This window comes from Cyprinodon tularosa, unplaced genomic scaffold (genome assembly GCF_016077235.1).
Source record: "Cyprinodon tularosa strain WSP-4 unplaced genomic scaffold, ASM1607723v1 ctg124, whole genome shotgun sequence".
Lineage (NCBI taxonomy): Eukaryota > Metazoa > Chordata > Actinopteri > Cyprinodontiformes > Cyprinodontidae > Cyprinodon > Cyprinodon tularosa.
This window is the reverse complement of record NW_024038048.1, coordinates 3831114-3847540: the sequence shown is the minus strand read 5'-3', so window position 1 is coordinate 3847540 and position 16427 is coordinate 3831114. Positions and strand designations below refer to the sequence as shown.

Genomic DNA, 16427 nt, shown 5'->3' with positions numbered 1-16427 from the left:
CTGATGGCTGTGCGTCTGTGAGTTTGAGTGTGTTTGATCCAGATATACTGTTATCTGTCTGGGAGGCAGGCTGATTGCTTTGCAGTGTCCGGGGGGCTTAACCCATCACTAAAGACTGTTAAAGATTACATTCTCGTATGCATTGAAAGCATTCTTCAGCAACAAACCAACACCCAAGACACCGGCTCTGCATGCAGAATAGAAATTAATGGGTACATACAAAGTGAAGTACAGTCTTCAAAGCAACGAGGGATACGACATTGATGTCTTTGCCAGTACTTGGCTTATTTTAGCAGTGTTGCAAATCTGCATTCATGTCTAATAATTAGTTTCAAACAGTTATATGTTTGTTTGATTGGTAATGAATAATTTCCATGCCGTCAAAGGCTGCTTTTACACATGCAGTGCAGGATCAAAATGTTTTTCACAAATGAGGAACTTCTCTACATAGGGCTTTGATATGTAAGTATAGGGAGTATTCTCCAGGATCATTTGAGTTGTTTTCCTGCATTAAATTACCAGTCAAATAGTAATCCACAAAACAAAATCTAGCATAAAACCTCCAAGATCTGGTTTAGTTTTTCACTTGTATTCTTTAGCTCCTACTTAATGAGTTACTGAACTTCACATAAAAATTTTAAAGTATTGAGAATGTATGCTACTGTTGTTCTTTGCAATACACATTCGAATTGGAACCTGTTCTGTAGTTATATTGACCTGGATGATGGAAAATTTGCACAACGACCTCTGGCTCTTCTGTCTTGCATGTCATAACAAGTCATGAGTCATAAGAAGTTTATAGCTTCAGTCCAGGTGTGAAAAGTTTTTATATCATCTTTAAATCAAAAAGGGTACAGTTAAATATTTTAAAATTGGATTTAGTGAAGAAATGTCATTGTTTTAAACATAATAAAAGCTTGCTTAGTCTATATCAAGTTCTGCAGTAACACCAGCCAGATTGAGTATAGCTCTCATGAAACTAAAATGCTTTGATCATGTATTTGTAATGTAAAGTTGTTTTAAGTACAGAGCTTTTGGTGCATTTGTTTTCATGTGAACAAACAGCATCTTGAGCACACCACACCCTGTTGTGAACAAGGTTTAAACTAGATTAGGAAATAAAATAAAATAAAGCATTATTGAAAGATGCAGATTTTAACACCTGTGAGCAGCCAATGAACAGTGGCAAGAAGAAAAGCAATGATGGAGGAAAGAGAAGGTGTAGAACTGCTGGTCAGGGCTAAAGGGAACAGATGCAGTTTGATACAGATAAATTGACTTGCAAGAGTGGCAACATATCTTAAAAGTAGTTAAAGGTACAGTAGAGGATTTTAGTGAATTTTTGAAAAGACCTGCCTTCTCACTTAAAAAAAATATGCATGCATAACCTTGTACCTGCTCCCGAGAGGGAACGCCTATTAAAGTAGTACGAGGGCATGGACAAGGCCAGTTCCCCTCATGCACGCTCTGTTTAAAAGTTGCTCATACAAGCTTACTTTTTAAAAGAAGATTTAGATTTTTTCAATGATGTCAGACTCACCATATATAGGTACATGGGAACGAGCACGGAAGATGGCTTTACATAAACATATCATCAAAATGATTGACTCCTCCATTATACCTTTAACTGCCACTGATATGACTAATAAGAAATGTTGCCCTCTTTATTTTACCTTCTTTTCCTTAGCAAAGTTTCCATTTGATCAGGACACAATATATTTGTAAATCAAATTATTTCAGTTTAATACAGTTAATTTTTGAAGCGGAAACTCCTTACAAGTGTTGTTTTGATTGCGCTTTAAGAAACAAGTAATTGGACTTATATATAGTCCATTCAATTAAATCATATAAATACATTCGAACTGAAGAAAGAGGCAGCTAAACGTAAAAATTCTGCAAGATCAGTGAGAACTGGACGGCATAAATAAGTAGGATGGGGTGGGGAAAGAAAAAGCAAACCAAAAGATTGAATGAGAGAAAATTATGAACAGCTTGTGCATAGCGAATGTAGAGCTGCTAAAGGAGGAGAGATCAATCACACCAAATGATAGGAGCTGCACAAAGAAACTATTCATCTTTTGGAAAACTCTTTAAGAGATCTAACAGAGATAAACCTGGAGTACACACAGAACAGAATATAAGAGAGAAAGACTAAAACCAAATACTAATAAAAGGTGAGACTTTATGGACATAAGCAAAAAATAAATAAATAAAAAATTAAGAGGTGTTATACTACATGCATTTATTACAATAAAGAAATACATGACATTTGAACAAGATACAGACAATGTCTGATCTGATAGCAACTAAGAAAATAAATTGTATTAATTTAAATTATTTGTTTTGAAGATTTTTTTAAATGATAAAAATAAGAAAAATCAATCTCCCAAAGTAGAGACGTCTGTTTTGTTTCATTAAAAATCTGTCACTCTCAGTTACATCTGAGTGCATTGTCACTCTATATAGCAGCCCTTTACTTGACCCGAACATCTTTGAACTAGGTGAATTAGTGTGCTGACTATGTGACTTTGAGACGTGCCTGTTACCATAGCTATGTGTTGATCAGCTCAAGTTACCACATTTCATTTTACTGTCCCTTTAGCTGCTTCACCTACAGCACAGATCAGAGAAACCATGGCAGCATCACACCAACCTGTGCCCCAGCTGCGACCATTAAGGGTCAGGGTCAGAGGTCATGGAGACTAGTGTTGGGTCCCTGTGTTGTTATATATCAATTAGAGTTCAACAGAGAGGGGAGCTACCCTATCCTGGAGGACTGCTTTCTTTCTCTACTTGATATTTACTGTAACACATTACGAGAAGGAAATTTCCTCAAGGGATCTCAAAACCTTTATTCATTGCAGTAGTGAAGACAAAAATCTCATGAAATAGACATTGACTTTTCATATAACTATATTTTTATTTTGCCACATGAATTTTGATGCCAAAAAAGACATTTTATCATGATATTAATGTTAAAAAAAAGTCTAATTTTATGTTAAAACTAAATTCAGACACTAATTCATTATGCTTTACTGATGAGGCAGCCTGGTTTGCTTTGATGACTTGGCTCTCTTGAGAGGAAAGTCTGATGCTGTGATCACATTTTTTGTGTACATCTAGTTGGTGATCCCTCTAAGCTCCACTGAGCTCCTCCAGCCTCCTTTGACATGCCAATAAGGTTGAATCTTCATTAGTGTAGACAGAGTTTCTGCATACCATAACATCATATTATAATTAATATTTGATAAAACATTTCAGTAGCCATGCATAACTTCTGAAACCATGGCCAATATGTGTTGTTTAAGTGTTAAGACACTGATATCACAAAGTTATTCACAACTTTTAAAAGGTTTGTGTTAACTGGACTCAGATGATGATTACATTTTGACATCTGTCTGGGAGTCTGCTAATTCACACCAGAGCAATTTGTAGTTTTAAGTAGCATGGAGGTCCATCCTTTCAAGTTAGATACAGATCTAAAACCAACCCAACATGTGCCTTGGTTGGTTGAGTCTTTAGTTGTTTATGGGCTACATGTTTTGCCATTGAATCTCAATGAGTATGGTTATGTAATTTCTTTAGAATAAGCGCCATGATTGTATAATAGATGCATGAAAGCTGAGATGACAATCCTCCCTCTCTATTCATTAATGGTTTTTCCCTTTTTAACATGGATGGCTTCCTTCACCCCTCTTTCAAAACATCTGTCCCCTTCTTTCCAAAATCTGAACATTTTGGTCATCAAAGGTGTGTCCTTTGTTCCTGAGGTGCAATAGCACTGCAGAATCTTGCCCCTGGCTCTCCTATGCTGCGCCATGTTTTTGTGTAGTTGTTCGGTCTCTTTAATATAGAAGTCTGAACAGTTCTGGCTGCCATGGACCAAAGAAAAAATGCCACTCAGATTTTATTTGGGTGTTGTGTATTTGGGATGAACCAGGTTTTGTCTAAGTGTGTTATTGGGTTTGAAATTCAGTGGTAGGTTATGTTTAGAGAAATTGTTTAGAGTTTCTGGTACGATAGCTAATTGCAGGTAGGATAGTTTGTATCCAATATCCTTTTAAAGAAACTTAGAGAAAAAAAAATAGCAATATATTGCTGAATATCTAATCAAACAATAAGAGGACATCAAACCTAAAAGCTTTCATTAAAATATATCTGTATGAATCTATATAACATGTCCAAGAGTAGACTCAACTTATATTTAATGTTTGGGGCATAAAAGTTGAAAAGGGAAAAGAACTGTTTACAATGCGGGAATGATAAAACATGAATAAAAACTGCAAAACTGAAGTAAAATTTAAAAGTGTGCTGACAAAATTAAGTCCTCCATTTGGTCTAAAGGTCAAAGTTGTAGACTCAGCACACAACTGTGATGTTTTACAAATGCACACATGCAAGCCAAGCTAGAGCTGCAAACCCTGGGAGAATTTTAAGCAGAAGAGCAGATGCTCTGGGGCCAGCAGAACAAGATAATTACTTGAAAGTACTGGCCAAATTTAACCCATCATAAATCTTTTCTTTTTTGTGGAGGCAGTTTCAAACTAATTTTAACATGTTTGTAAATTGTAAACTGTCAAACTTGGTAACAGCCATTATGTAACACATTCATCATGGTACAAGATCTGCTCCAGGTCATAGAAAGAAGTCCCATAGATATTTATTTCAATCAAAATTAGCAGAAAGGAAAAACCCCTCCAAGTTAGAAAAAAATGTTTTCTTTAGGATGACCACAGTAGGTGAAAAAATATTGAATTACAGCAATAATGTACAGTATTGTAATAGTTATAATGGTTTTCTTAAAAGATACTGTCGATATGTGGATAGGGTTGCTAAATAGCACTACGTTTCCAAAAAGACTAAATGAATCAGCTACTTAGATAGGGGTGACATACATCTTGAAAAAAACTGTCACAAATCAAACTTAAATCCATAAAATCAGAGCTAAAATGACTAGAATCTCTTTCAATTTTCTTCTCTCGCTTCAGTTTAAAATATTTAAATATCCACACTCTTCTTCAACGTTTATATACTTTGATAATGCCTCATACTACAATATTCTCCTTATACCAATATATTCTGAAACAGTAAATATATTCTTAGGATTTCCTGGGAAAATTGTAAACCTGCAGCTCAGTAAAACATCCACAACCAGATCAGTCTGCCTAAAAATGCAAACAAATTAAAAAAGCATAAACGATGATGGAGAAACAACTTTAAGCATGTATATCTGTTGATATATTCACACAAGTCGATGTTCTTTTTAAATACAATGTCAACAGAGCAACTAATTACTGTGACAGATCTGGTCCTCCTTTTGGTTTCTGCTCCATTAAAGTCTGTCAGCAAACCTTTATACCTTGTCATCACACCGTTTTATATTTCTATCTTAAGTTGGGCATTTGAACCGGGGAGAACATTCAGGTGAAATGTTGATTTTGGTTTCAGCTCTATATTTAACTCCTTTGAATTCTTTCATCATTTTGTTGCTTTTGCAAGAGCTTTGGCCGCTCTCAGATGAATGAGGCAATGCCAAGGGAACCATGACAGGGGAGACTAAACAAAAACAAAATGTCTCCCACTGAAACTTCCTCTATGTCCATGCCTTTTAACACCTTTGCTTTTACTTGTTATTATCAGCACATTATAGCATAAACCTCAGAAGAGAACGATGCACAGTTTTCTGGAAATAAGAGTCTGTACATTCTGGCATCAACATGCATTTCCAACCCCTTTAGCTTGACAGGCCAACCAAATGCTGCCAGAAGATCCCTAATTGGTAAACAGAGTCCATTTTTCGGTATTGTCATTAAAGTATGTATATTCCAAAAGTTCATAAAACCTTAAATAAAGATAAATACAGGAAATTATTTGAAGTATGCTATCTAGATACCTAAAAATCCACTTAAAATTAGCATTCAGAATAGTTAATACCAACATACAAGCTTAAGTATAAATAAGCTGTTTTCCTGAGGACAAAATGTACACAAGACTTTAAATATCCAAAGATGATATGAACCTTCCCCAGAGAAACTTAGGTGTAGGTAGAGTAGAATGGTTGTTTTACATCATACCACAGAAGGGACTGAATACACACATACAATACACTTTGGGTTATGTTGATACAGTACATAATATTTTAAATGCACTGAAGTTTGTGGGTGAAATGTTACAAAACAGGAAAATCAGAATAGATGTTTCTTCAAGTACCTGTGAAAAAATACATGCTTAAAATCTGGACAAAAATCTAAAATTTTTTAGGTAAATCTACATAAAAAAAAAGAAAAAAAAGAAAATAGAAAAAAAGGGGAAAGCATTTGCTCATTTCCACCCATTCCTTCATTTTAACTACTATAAGCCCACTGTTACAGGTGTCCATTCCTCATTGCTGTGATTCAGTGTTGATTTGCCCGGACAGCAAAGCCGAACAGCATGATCAATGAGTCTACCCGCTGTGTTGAATTCAAAAGGAATGACCCAGCTCTCTTTTTCTCCTCTCCTCTCTTTGCTTTCTCCCAGTGGAGGGAAAATGTAAGATAGACACGAATGTTCCTGGTATACACTCACATCTGTCTATACCTTGTAGCCTCTTTTTATTTCATATAGTGGATTCAGCACGTTTTCTTTTTGAGTAGAAGTAGTTTTGTGATGCAAATAACAAAGACTACAGCTTGAAATTCCTCACTATTATAGATAAAAACAGACTTTGTTAGTGTAAGGGTGAAAAAAGACACCATGCGATCTTTGGTAATATTTGCTTCAAACTAATTTAAAGTGACTGAAATAGTAAACATCACACATCATGGGTTATTATAGAAATATATTTATAGCTTCCTAATTAAGAAAATTTGGCAATGGCAACAAGTTTGTCTTTAATTAATTGGGCAATTCAAAAAAGATCTAGTTGTGTAATTTTTTCACCCTTAAGTGTTTGTTAGATGTTTAGTATTCAGAAAGACTGAATCTGGATCTAAGTAATTTATTGTTAAATGTCTACAGGGTGGAGATAACTTTATTTTTCTCTCTATCTCCCCTCTTTTCCTTTGTTTCCTCTTCAATTCCAAACCCCTAATTTTCTTCAACATTATATGAATTTCTTGTTCCTATATTCTTCTTTTTCCATCCTTACTCCCATTCTTACCTCATCCTTTTCTCCTTCCTTTATTCATTTGCTATCTCTGTTTTTTATTTCTTCCTATTTCTCTCTGCTTCTCCTTTCGATCTTTCCCGTTTTTTTTTTTTTTTTGACTGTTGCAGTGGGAGGAGATCAGTGGTGTGGACGAGCACTACACCCCCATCAGAACCTTCCAGGTCTGCAATGTGATGGAGTACAGCCAGAACAACTGGCTTCGCACCAACTGGATCCCTCGCCAGTCGGCGCAGAAGATCTACGTGGAGTTGAAGTTTACGCTGCGGGACTGCAACTCCATCCCGCTGGTCCTTGGCACATGCAAAGAGACCTTCAACCTCCTCTATCTGGAGACAGATGATGACCAGGGGAGCCACTTTAGGGAGCATCAATTCCTAAAGATCGATACCATAGCCGCTGATGAGAGCTTTACCCAAACGGACCTCGGAGATCGCATCCTCAAACTCAACACTGAGGTGCGAGAGGTAGGCCCCTTGAGCAAGAAGGGCTTCTACCTGGCATTCCAGGATGTGGGTGCCTGTGTGGCTTTAGTTTCAGTCAGGGTTTACTTTAAAAAGTGTCCACAAACTGTGAGGAATTTGGCCTCCTTCCCCGATACTGTGCCAATGGACTCCCAGTCCCTGGTTGAGGTCAAAGGCTTGTGTGTCAATTACTCGAAAGAGGAGGAACCCCCAAGAATGTACTGTAGCACAGAAGGGGAGTGGCTTGTGCCTATTGGAAAGTGTCTGTGTAACCCAGGATATGAGGAGAGAAGCAGCACCTGTCAAAGTAAGTCACTTTTTTTTTTTTTTAACAAATGAACCATGTTGTCTAAGTTTCTTAAATGTCTAATGTTACATATGGAATTTCCGTTCTGCGCAAATCAAAGATTTTTCCAAAGCTACAAAAGTGCAAAGATTGATGAAAAGACAGCCTCACTTCATATCTTTCTGTTAAGGAGCTTAAATGTCGTACACCTGATCTTGGCATATATATACACACGCATTTCTATGAATGTGGATGCATTCTATATGGGAGACCTTCAAACATATCCAAGGCTCCTAGGGTGTCTTTGGATATGTTGTCCAGCTCTACACACGTATCTCCTTATATGTGGATGATGTGTTAACCAGATCCATCAGCTGATAGGTCCAGCCAGCAGTGGTTTGGTGGTGAGTTTCTCTTTGACACATCATTAATTTTAGGAAATATTTTAGCCAAAGTTGCAAAGACAGGTTTGATAAACACAGTATACTGGAGTGGATTACAATAAAATAGCTGTGGTGATGATTATGGGTGCTGGTGAAAGCATGACAGGAGCTTAAACTGAGATGGCTCCAAATAAATGTTTTTCATTGTCTGGTCACCATCTTCATAAAGGTTTTAAAAGGGAGCTGATTTCTGTTGTAGTGCCCTGTAGACATGTCCTTGCTTTTAGAGACTTTCTGGGCAATCTGTGCAACCAACATAAAGTATGTAGTAATCATGAACTGGGAAATTGTTATACATTAACTTAGAAGATTTTTAATTCTTAAGATGCAGTAGAGATCAACAAATCAGTTGAAAGAATATATTTTTAGATGTGGACTTCGCAAATTTGGCCTTTATGAAGCAATGCCAAAAAGAAAACCATTAATGCAAGAAAGCCATGAAAAATAACTCCTATGTGAAGTGTCTCGCCGTCTATATGGGATAGACAAGAAACTTTGAAAAGGTTTATGAACTCATAGCAACATGGTCCAAGTGTCTCTACAGGGTTAAATTGCATCAACATGACCTTTTTGGCCTGTCTTCCAAATTCTTCGATGAGTGGAAAACTAACCACTCATTATTTTAACTATACTACTGTCAGGATGGACAATGTTGGATCCAATATTAGTAGAGCCAACATATGTAGAGCTGGTTAGAGCAAATGTGAAGATAATGTACATACAGGGCAGAAAACGTGTTAGAAGCGATAGAAGACTTCAGCTAGGGCAAAAACCTAGTCTGACTTTAACTCAGCTGATTTGCAACAAAGAATTGGCAAAAAATGTTAGTTAAATTTACATCCTCAGACTTATACATAAGTAAAAGTGTTGGACACTGTTCACTGATAACTTTGATATATGAAGTCATTCATATACTAATGCATATTTAGATTTTTGATTGTGTTCAGTATATAATATGTTTCTTTACATGACAATTCAGCAGTGTGTCCTATGGAGAAACTCAGTTGCAGTAGTTTCTATCAGTTTCTGTATCTCATTAGGTGGATCTGGTTTTCATGTTAGGTATTTGCTTACTTTATGTTTTGTTTGTTTGTTTTTCCTCTTTTTTTTGACAATGTTAAAGAAGTTGAACAATGGTAAGAGATCAGAGGCGAGTTCCAGCACATGTGCCATAAAGACCTCACATTTTCTTTGTTGTGGATGGAGGTTGCGGTCAATATACAACTCCATGTGGGTTCCTCTTTTTTTGGTTTTAACAAGTTTCCCCTTAAGCTAAATATGCCAGATGCATAACCATCCATTTTAAATCACCAAATTTAGATCTGCAGATTTTCCCATAGTTGCTTTAAAGCAAAAACAGGGCTGAGTTTTAAAACAAAGAATTATTCCACATTGTATTCTAAGTTTTTGTAGTTTGTCCCAAATGGTACCTTATTCATCAGCACTCGCCTCTCCGGAGACGTGCCCGGTGTTAATTAAAGATCAAAGGATTTCTACCGGGTCAAGCCCCTGCTGTCAGGGCCAAGGGACGCTCTTTTTCTGGAACTCTGGACCCCAGACAAGCATTTTCTCATCGCCCAGATGCATGGATAATTTTAGTCAGAGCAACTGGATAAAGTCAGAAAAACAAGAAAATAGAAAATAGGTATAAGAGGCGTTGAATAAATACATACATACCGGTACATATGTCTTTAAATATTTTGAATAGATTTCAGAGACTATAAAGTTAACAAGGTGCTGCATTTGTGTTGCTTCTGTCATTTTATTTTAAATTTCTCTCAAAAATATCAGAAAAAAAGTGGTTTACTTAAAACAATGCGATCATGTTGAGGAAAAATATGTTGCACTCCCATCACCACCACCACTCATCCACACGCACGCATGCCCTCACCCCTCCCACCCCACCGTCACCCTCCATTCGCTTCCTGCGTCTCTGTGAATTGTGTGAATGTTTGGATGTATTTGACAATCTCTTATTAGTTTCAGAGTGCTCTAATGGACTCTAATAAGGTCTTGTGTTACTATGGAGTGGGACAGCTGCACCAAGAGGCCCCTGGAGCCCCCTGTAAGCAGCCGTGAGGGGCCCCCATCATACCGCACGCACACCAGGCTCTTCGTGTTAAAAGATAGATGGCTGAATGATGTTTGGACACTGAATACACTAGCACCATAAAGAGGAAGAAAACATATTTACAAGACTGCACACATGGCAAAAAAATGATAGAAACAGATGCACGAGGGATGGTCTATCAACTATACACATGTAACCCATGCTCGAGCAGGCACAAGTGATTAAGTTTTGTCACATCAGTTTGTGATTTATTTTTAATTGTTTACCGTAAATGTACCTAAAACATTGAACTGTGTTTGTAAAATCCATCATGATTTTACATGGAGAAATAAATAAAAAGCTATGCACATTTTTTAAAGTTTTACCATCAGTAAAGAGCTGTGAAAAAGTATTTATCCCAATACAAATTTCTTCTGTTATTGCTTTTTGGTCATCTTAAAAAGAGAATAATAATGTTTTATTACAAAGAAAAAAACTGTATCCATCCATTACTTGTATGTAAAAATAATTTCTCCCCTTTTTAATTTTTAAATTCTGTTCCTTGTCTTGGCCAACCGTGATTAACTTCAGTAGTCCCGCCTAAGCCTGATTGGGATCTAAACTGAAGCAGTAACACACTCTAACAGAATTTGCCTGATAAGATGAGGTAGGCTCTCAAGAAGTCACTCATTCTGCGATTTCTAAGAAAGTAGGACTCCAGAGAACTACAGCGAGAGCCATCATCTGCAGCTAAGAAAATATAGAACAATAGAGAACAGGAATGACCTAAAAAGATTAACCCAATAAAAAATCAGATGCACATCCAAGTGGTGACACAACAACCTGAATCAAAATAAAACTCCCTTTATGAGAGTTGTCTATACAAAGGGTAGCATCACAAATGAAAGTGTAGGGTGAAATTACGTTTTTGCATATGGTTGCATTAAAACATGAAACCAATCATTTGAAGGATGTCTTGCTATTTACTTAGTCTCTCCTTTTTAATATTAAATATTATTTCACAATATAAAAAAAAACAAAAACAAATGTGACAACAAAACAAAAATAGCAGAAAAAGGATGCAAATAAATTTTCACAGTATTATACATTTTGTAATAAAAAACACTTATAGTCAAGCTTAAGAAGAAATAAAGAAAGAACTAATAAGAATAAATGTAATTTATTTTTTAAAGCAATACTTTAATTTATAATCTTTTAAGTAATTTTTTTTCCAGTAGCCTCTGGCAATAGACAGTGAGTTTCTTGTCAGTATTACATTTGGTATCTATATTTGTTTGTGCATATGGCCAGAGTTCCTAGTGAGTATCAGCCTGTGTTTTTTGGTGGCATCTTAAAAAGAAAAAAACATTTTGCCTTATTGAGGCCTTGAGATTACATATTCAAGCTGCAGTTATATATAGTAAATTTATGTATTGCTTTTTGGATAACTGAATGCATTGCTTAGCAGATTTAATGACTTTTCATGTCAACATATTTTAGCTATACAATCTTTTTCAGAGCAGCCAGTGTCAGTTCATCTTGTAAAAACGTCTGAGCTGATACAGATTATTCAGAAAGGTCTAACACGTCTAGTAGCATCAGACAGTTGGATCACTGTACCTATTGCAAGCAGCTTTCAGCTTTTCCACAGAAATGTAAGGCCAGATCTAATCTCCCTAAGTCCATCTTTCATCTGTCAATACAACAGAAAGGAGCAGGTGAACCTACTAATATCTACCATCAGTGTGAAATTCCTGCAACCCTAATTTGATCCTAAAACAGCCAACAGCGGCGTGTTTGTGAAAAGTGTGCATGTGTGTGTGTTGAGAGGGTAGTGTGTCAGAGTATGTGTGTATGTGTGTTGCAAGGGCAAGCAGCTGTTCTGCTGTACGATGAGGGGAGATCCAGGTTTACATTCTTGCTGGATTTATCAAGACACACAACCCTGAAACTTGCCAGCTACATAATACTCATTGTACAACAGAAACATTTTTTGTACAAAGACACACCATCACAAATACTTTAGCCTTTTTTTTTATTCACTTTATTCAAACTGCTTATTCTTTTATCCTTAAGTGACTCAAAAACACCTTGTTTAGTTAATCTATTGTTTTTAATTAAATTAGTTAGTTATTGTTTTTATGCCTTCTAGACTTGGCCATTAAGTTATTATAGTAACCAGGTTATTTTTTTTTAAATATTCCTAATTTCAGTGACCCGGAAACATAGATTATGGGATTACTATACCAGCAATAATAATAATAATAATGATAATAATGAATATTTACCTACCAACTTATATTTATATGCTTGCCTGGTTGTCCCAAGTTTTTGATCTACCGGTAGTTTCATGATCCCTATAGCTTTGAATTTAGTAAATTTTCATGATTATTATCCATTTTTTTTACTTCATCAAATGGGCCACATTTCATATTAGTTACATGTTCATCCATATGGTATTATGGATATTATCTACACTATTTCTATATTAGCTTGTCTGTATTTTTGCTTGTTTATTTACATTTTACCGTGTCATTCAGTAATATGTACAGCGCTTTGATGACTGTTGATATTTTAAAAGCGCTTTATAAATAAAGGGGTATGTGATAGTATGGTATAAGTCAAAACAAAAATGAAAAATACAAATACTTTTTTCTCTATGAGTATTCAGTTGTCCAAATTCATAACAAAGTAGATTGTTTATTGATTCCTTCTTTTCCTTTGTGCCTCACTTTCTTCTCATCACACTGCCTGATGGTCTTGGCTGCTGGGTTCAAAGCACTTGGTCCATATCACGTCAAATGTTTTATATCACTCTTCACTCTCCGGCTTAAGTGATTTAGCGGCTGCCCTCATGCACAGAATTGCTTTGCTCTCAAGCAGACATTTTGAGCTTGCATTATACATCTTCCACTGACGCTGTCACGCGAGCCTCCATCAACTTGACCAATCATATACTTAGGCTGAGCCTGTGCTTATTTATTTTCGCTTTTAATAATAAGCAAAGCTGTGTTCAGCAATATTGTGTGCTCACGCAATGGATTACATGATTTTCTGTAATGGCATTGTGGCTGTGATTATGTCTCTATGTAGAACCTAGTGAGGGTACATAGATATTTCATAACTCTCTCTGTCATTAATGTTTTTAAAGGGTAAAAAAAAAATCTATTTTGCAACTTCAATGAAATCAATTAACATGCATTTTAAGTATAGCCTTTTTAATGATAATGAAGATTAAAAATTGAAAATGTCATCAATATAGTCTCTTTTTACTCAAATAAATATGTTTATCAAAATGTCGCATCACTGCAGAGCTTCCACATTTGTGCTGAGTCTTCCCTCATGTTTTTCATCGAATGGATTGCTTTTTAAACTACTTTTTTTTTGCATATTTGTCTGCCAGACAGTTGAGGTTGAGCACTGCGAATACATGGAGCTGCTGGCTCTCCTTTTGTCCCTTTGGAAGAACTCTGTTTGTTTTTCTTGGCCATTATATAACCACCCAGCTCTCACAAAAACACGTCAGTTCTACATACACTCACAAACCCCTTTGAAATACACACACTCACAACAGCAGTGGTGTTGTCTGTCCCCCATGAATTGCAGCAAGAACAGTGTCTTCTTCATGGCCAGGGCTGAAGAAAAAATATGTTGTTGCTTTGAATGTGCACCAAACATGTGTTTTTCATACTGTGCTTATAGATGGTCTGAGCTTTTACCATCTTCAATGCATCTTCTGTATCTTCATATACTTATAATTAGAGCAAGACAGTCCAGAATTCCATTCCTTGTGGAAATTCCCTGTTAAAGGGCACCTTTACTTTTCATGGCTGTGTATAATGCACTTCCGCTACAAATTTCTAAACCGAATCCAGGCAGTCAGATCAATCCAATCTTTCCTGTGCATGCTTGTTTGGGTTAACCAAGGATACAGTACATAGCTCTGGTGTAACACTAGTGTTCTGTTGCTTAAGTCTCCTCTCCTCTTCTCTTGTCAGTTTAGCTTAGAGTGGAGGCTTTTGCTGCTGCAGCTCTTTGGCTGTGTGCTCCTTGGCATTTAGCCCCCTTGGACCTGAAAAGAAAAAGAGGGGCGAGAAAAGAAGGACAAGCCCTGGATTGAGTGTTCCCATTTCAAAGGTCTTCAACCAGATTGTTAACAGTATATTTGCCAGATTCAAATCTAAACCCAGGCACTCTCCCTATAATGGACGGGTGACCTATCAAGGGTGGCTTCCAACTCTGCCAGATTGACTTTGGAAGGTTTTAACAGCCCACTGTGACCCTGAGCAGGATTACATGGATACAGAAAAATGGATGGATGGAATAATACAGCTACGTCCCTTTTAATATTTTGTTCGAAAACGTAAATGAATACAAAAAACTGTTAAATTAATCAAAATATATACAGTAAAATTCCCCAAATTTTTTTTTTAATGTATTCCGTCACCAAATATAATAAGTAACTCACTATTGGGATACTTTCTACGGAGCCCCTGAAGGAACATTGAAGAAAAGATAAATTAAGAACCCACAATATACTTTATTGGTACCATTTACTCGATTCACTGAGTTACTCACAGAGTTAGTTTAGCTGCTCAAAGGCTAATACTGTTGTAAACAAAAAAAAAAGGCAACATTATAAGACATTTCATTTTTAATTCAAAACTTCTGTCTGCGAAAGAAAAGAAATGCATTCCATTTTTACTGTTCACCTAACCAACAAATTTTTCCTGATGGGTGCTAAAACTCCTCGATATACAGTTACAGTTACTCCTCGATAACTGTAATAAGGAAAAACATTTTTTTCCCTTTTTTCTTTCTATTCCTAAGATATGCTCCCCTGTAGATTTGCTATTGAATGTTTGTTTTGTTTTTTGATTATCTATATTGTGGAAGAAAAAAAAAGAGAAAATGGACATTTAACGATGTAAAAAGTTATACATAGCAGGTTAAAATTCGGGTTATATTATACACACCCAAAGGCCAAATGGTATTAAACAATTTCCAATTTAAAAATACTGTCCAACTATATGACATATTACTGTTTTTCTGCTGGTTGTAAGTGGTTTGAACTTCTCAGAGCACAGCTCGATTGCCTTAATGTTGGTGTTGATCAATATAAAGATTATGGAATTACACAGGCCTGAAGGCAGATTGGAAGACATCACTCAGAGTCAGTGACAAGGATGCTTAGTGTGTCCTGGATGTGTCATCTAAACTTTGTTTTAAAACTAAAAGGATTTATTTTTTTTATATATTTTGTACAATAGACGAGAAATATTTTAGATGACATAGTTAGTAATTAAGCACATTACATGTTTTTTACCTTTAGTATTTTTAGGTTTGTATGGTAATAATAACAACATCTAAGATAAATACAGTCAATGTGCAGATAGAAAAAGAAATCTATAAATTAGCAAGTGGAGCTCTTGCTACCACATGAAATATCAGAAAAAACATATCATATGTCTATCGGTGAACAAGTAGAAAATGGATGGATCGATAAACATATCACGTGTCTTATGACACATAGGCCAGCCTTTCTTTCAATTACTATCTTATCTGTGGCTCATGTCAATGGATTTTGTGAGTTCCTTTAAGTGTGTATCAATATGTGTCTGGCATGGGATAGCAAAGGAGGCTGTAGCCAGGGACGCAGAAAAGGTTTGCTCATTCTGGGTACTATTGCCTGTTTGCTTTTCTCTTTTGTTGGCCTTCCAATGCAGGCTGGGGGCAGCGGGTAAAGCTGTCACCCCAGGGCTCTGGTGCTGCTGAGACTTCAAAGCTGTTGGTAACCACAGGCTCAGGAATTCAACTTAACTCGCACACACAGACAAACACACACATACACATCAATGCACAGAAACAGAATGCTGCCAAAAGACTGATGGAGGTCTGGATGCATGGGGCGTTTGTTTGTTTGAGAGGCCCAGCTAGCTGATTGAACATCCTTACAGTAGTTTATCTACCCATAGGTTTGAATGAATGTCTCTGTGAGGTGTCTTGTGCATGTACTGTATACAGTCAATAGATTCTT

General features: G+C 36.3%; 1 protein-coding gene across 4 annotated transcripts in view; it reads left to right on the top strand.

Moving 5' to 3' along the window:
* Positions 1-16427, top strand: part of epha3 (eph receptor A3) — a 127899-nt gene that overhangs the window by 13557 nt on the left and 97915 nt on the right. For 3 of the 4 annotated variants that reach the window (XM_038276407.1, XM_038276406.1, XM_038276404.1), the window contains exons 3-4: positions 6520-6531; positions 7258-7918. In XM_038276407.1, the coding sequence (XP_038132335.1) occupies positions 6520-6531; positions 7258-7918 (673 nt within the window). The remainder of the gene's footprint in view (positions 1-6519; positions 6532-7257; positions 7919-16427) is intronic. The other variant, XM_038276405.1, reaches the window with a different exon arrangement.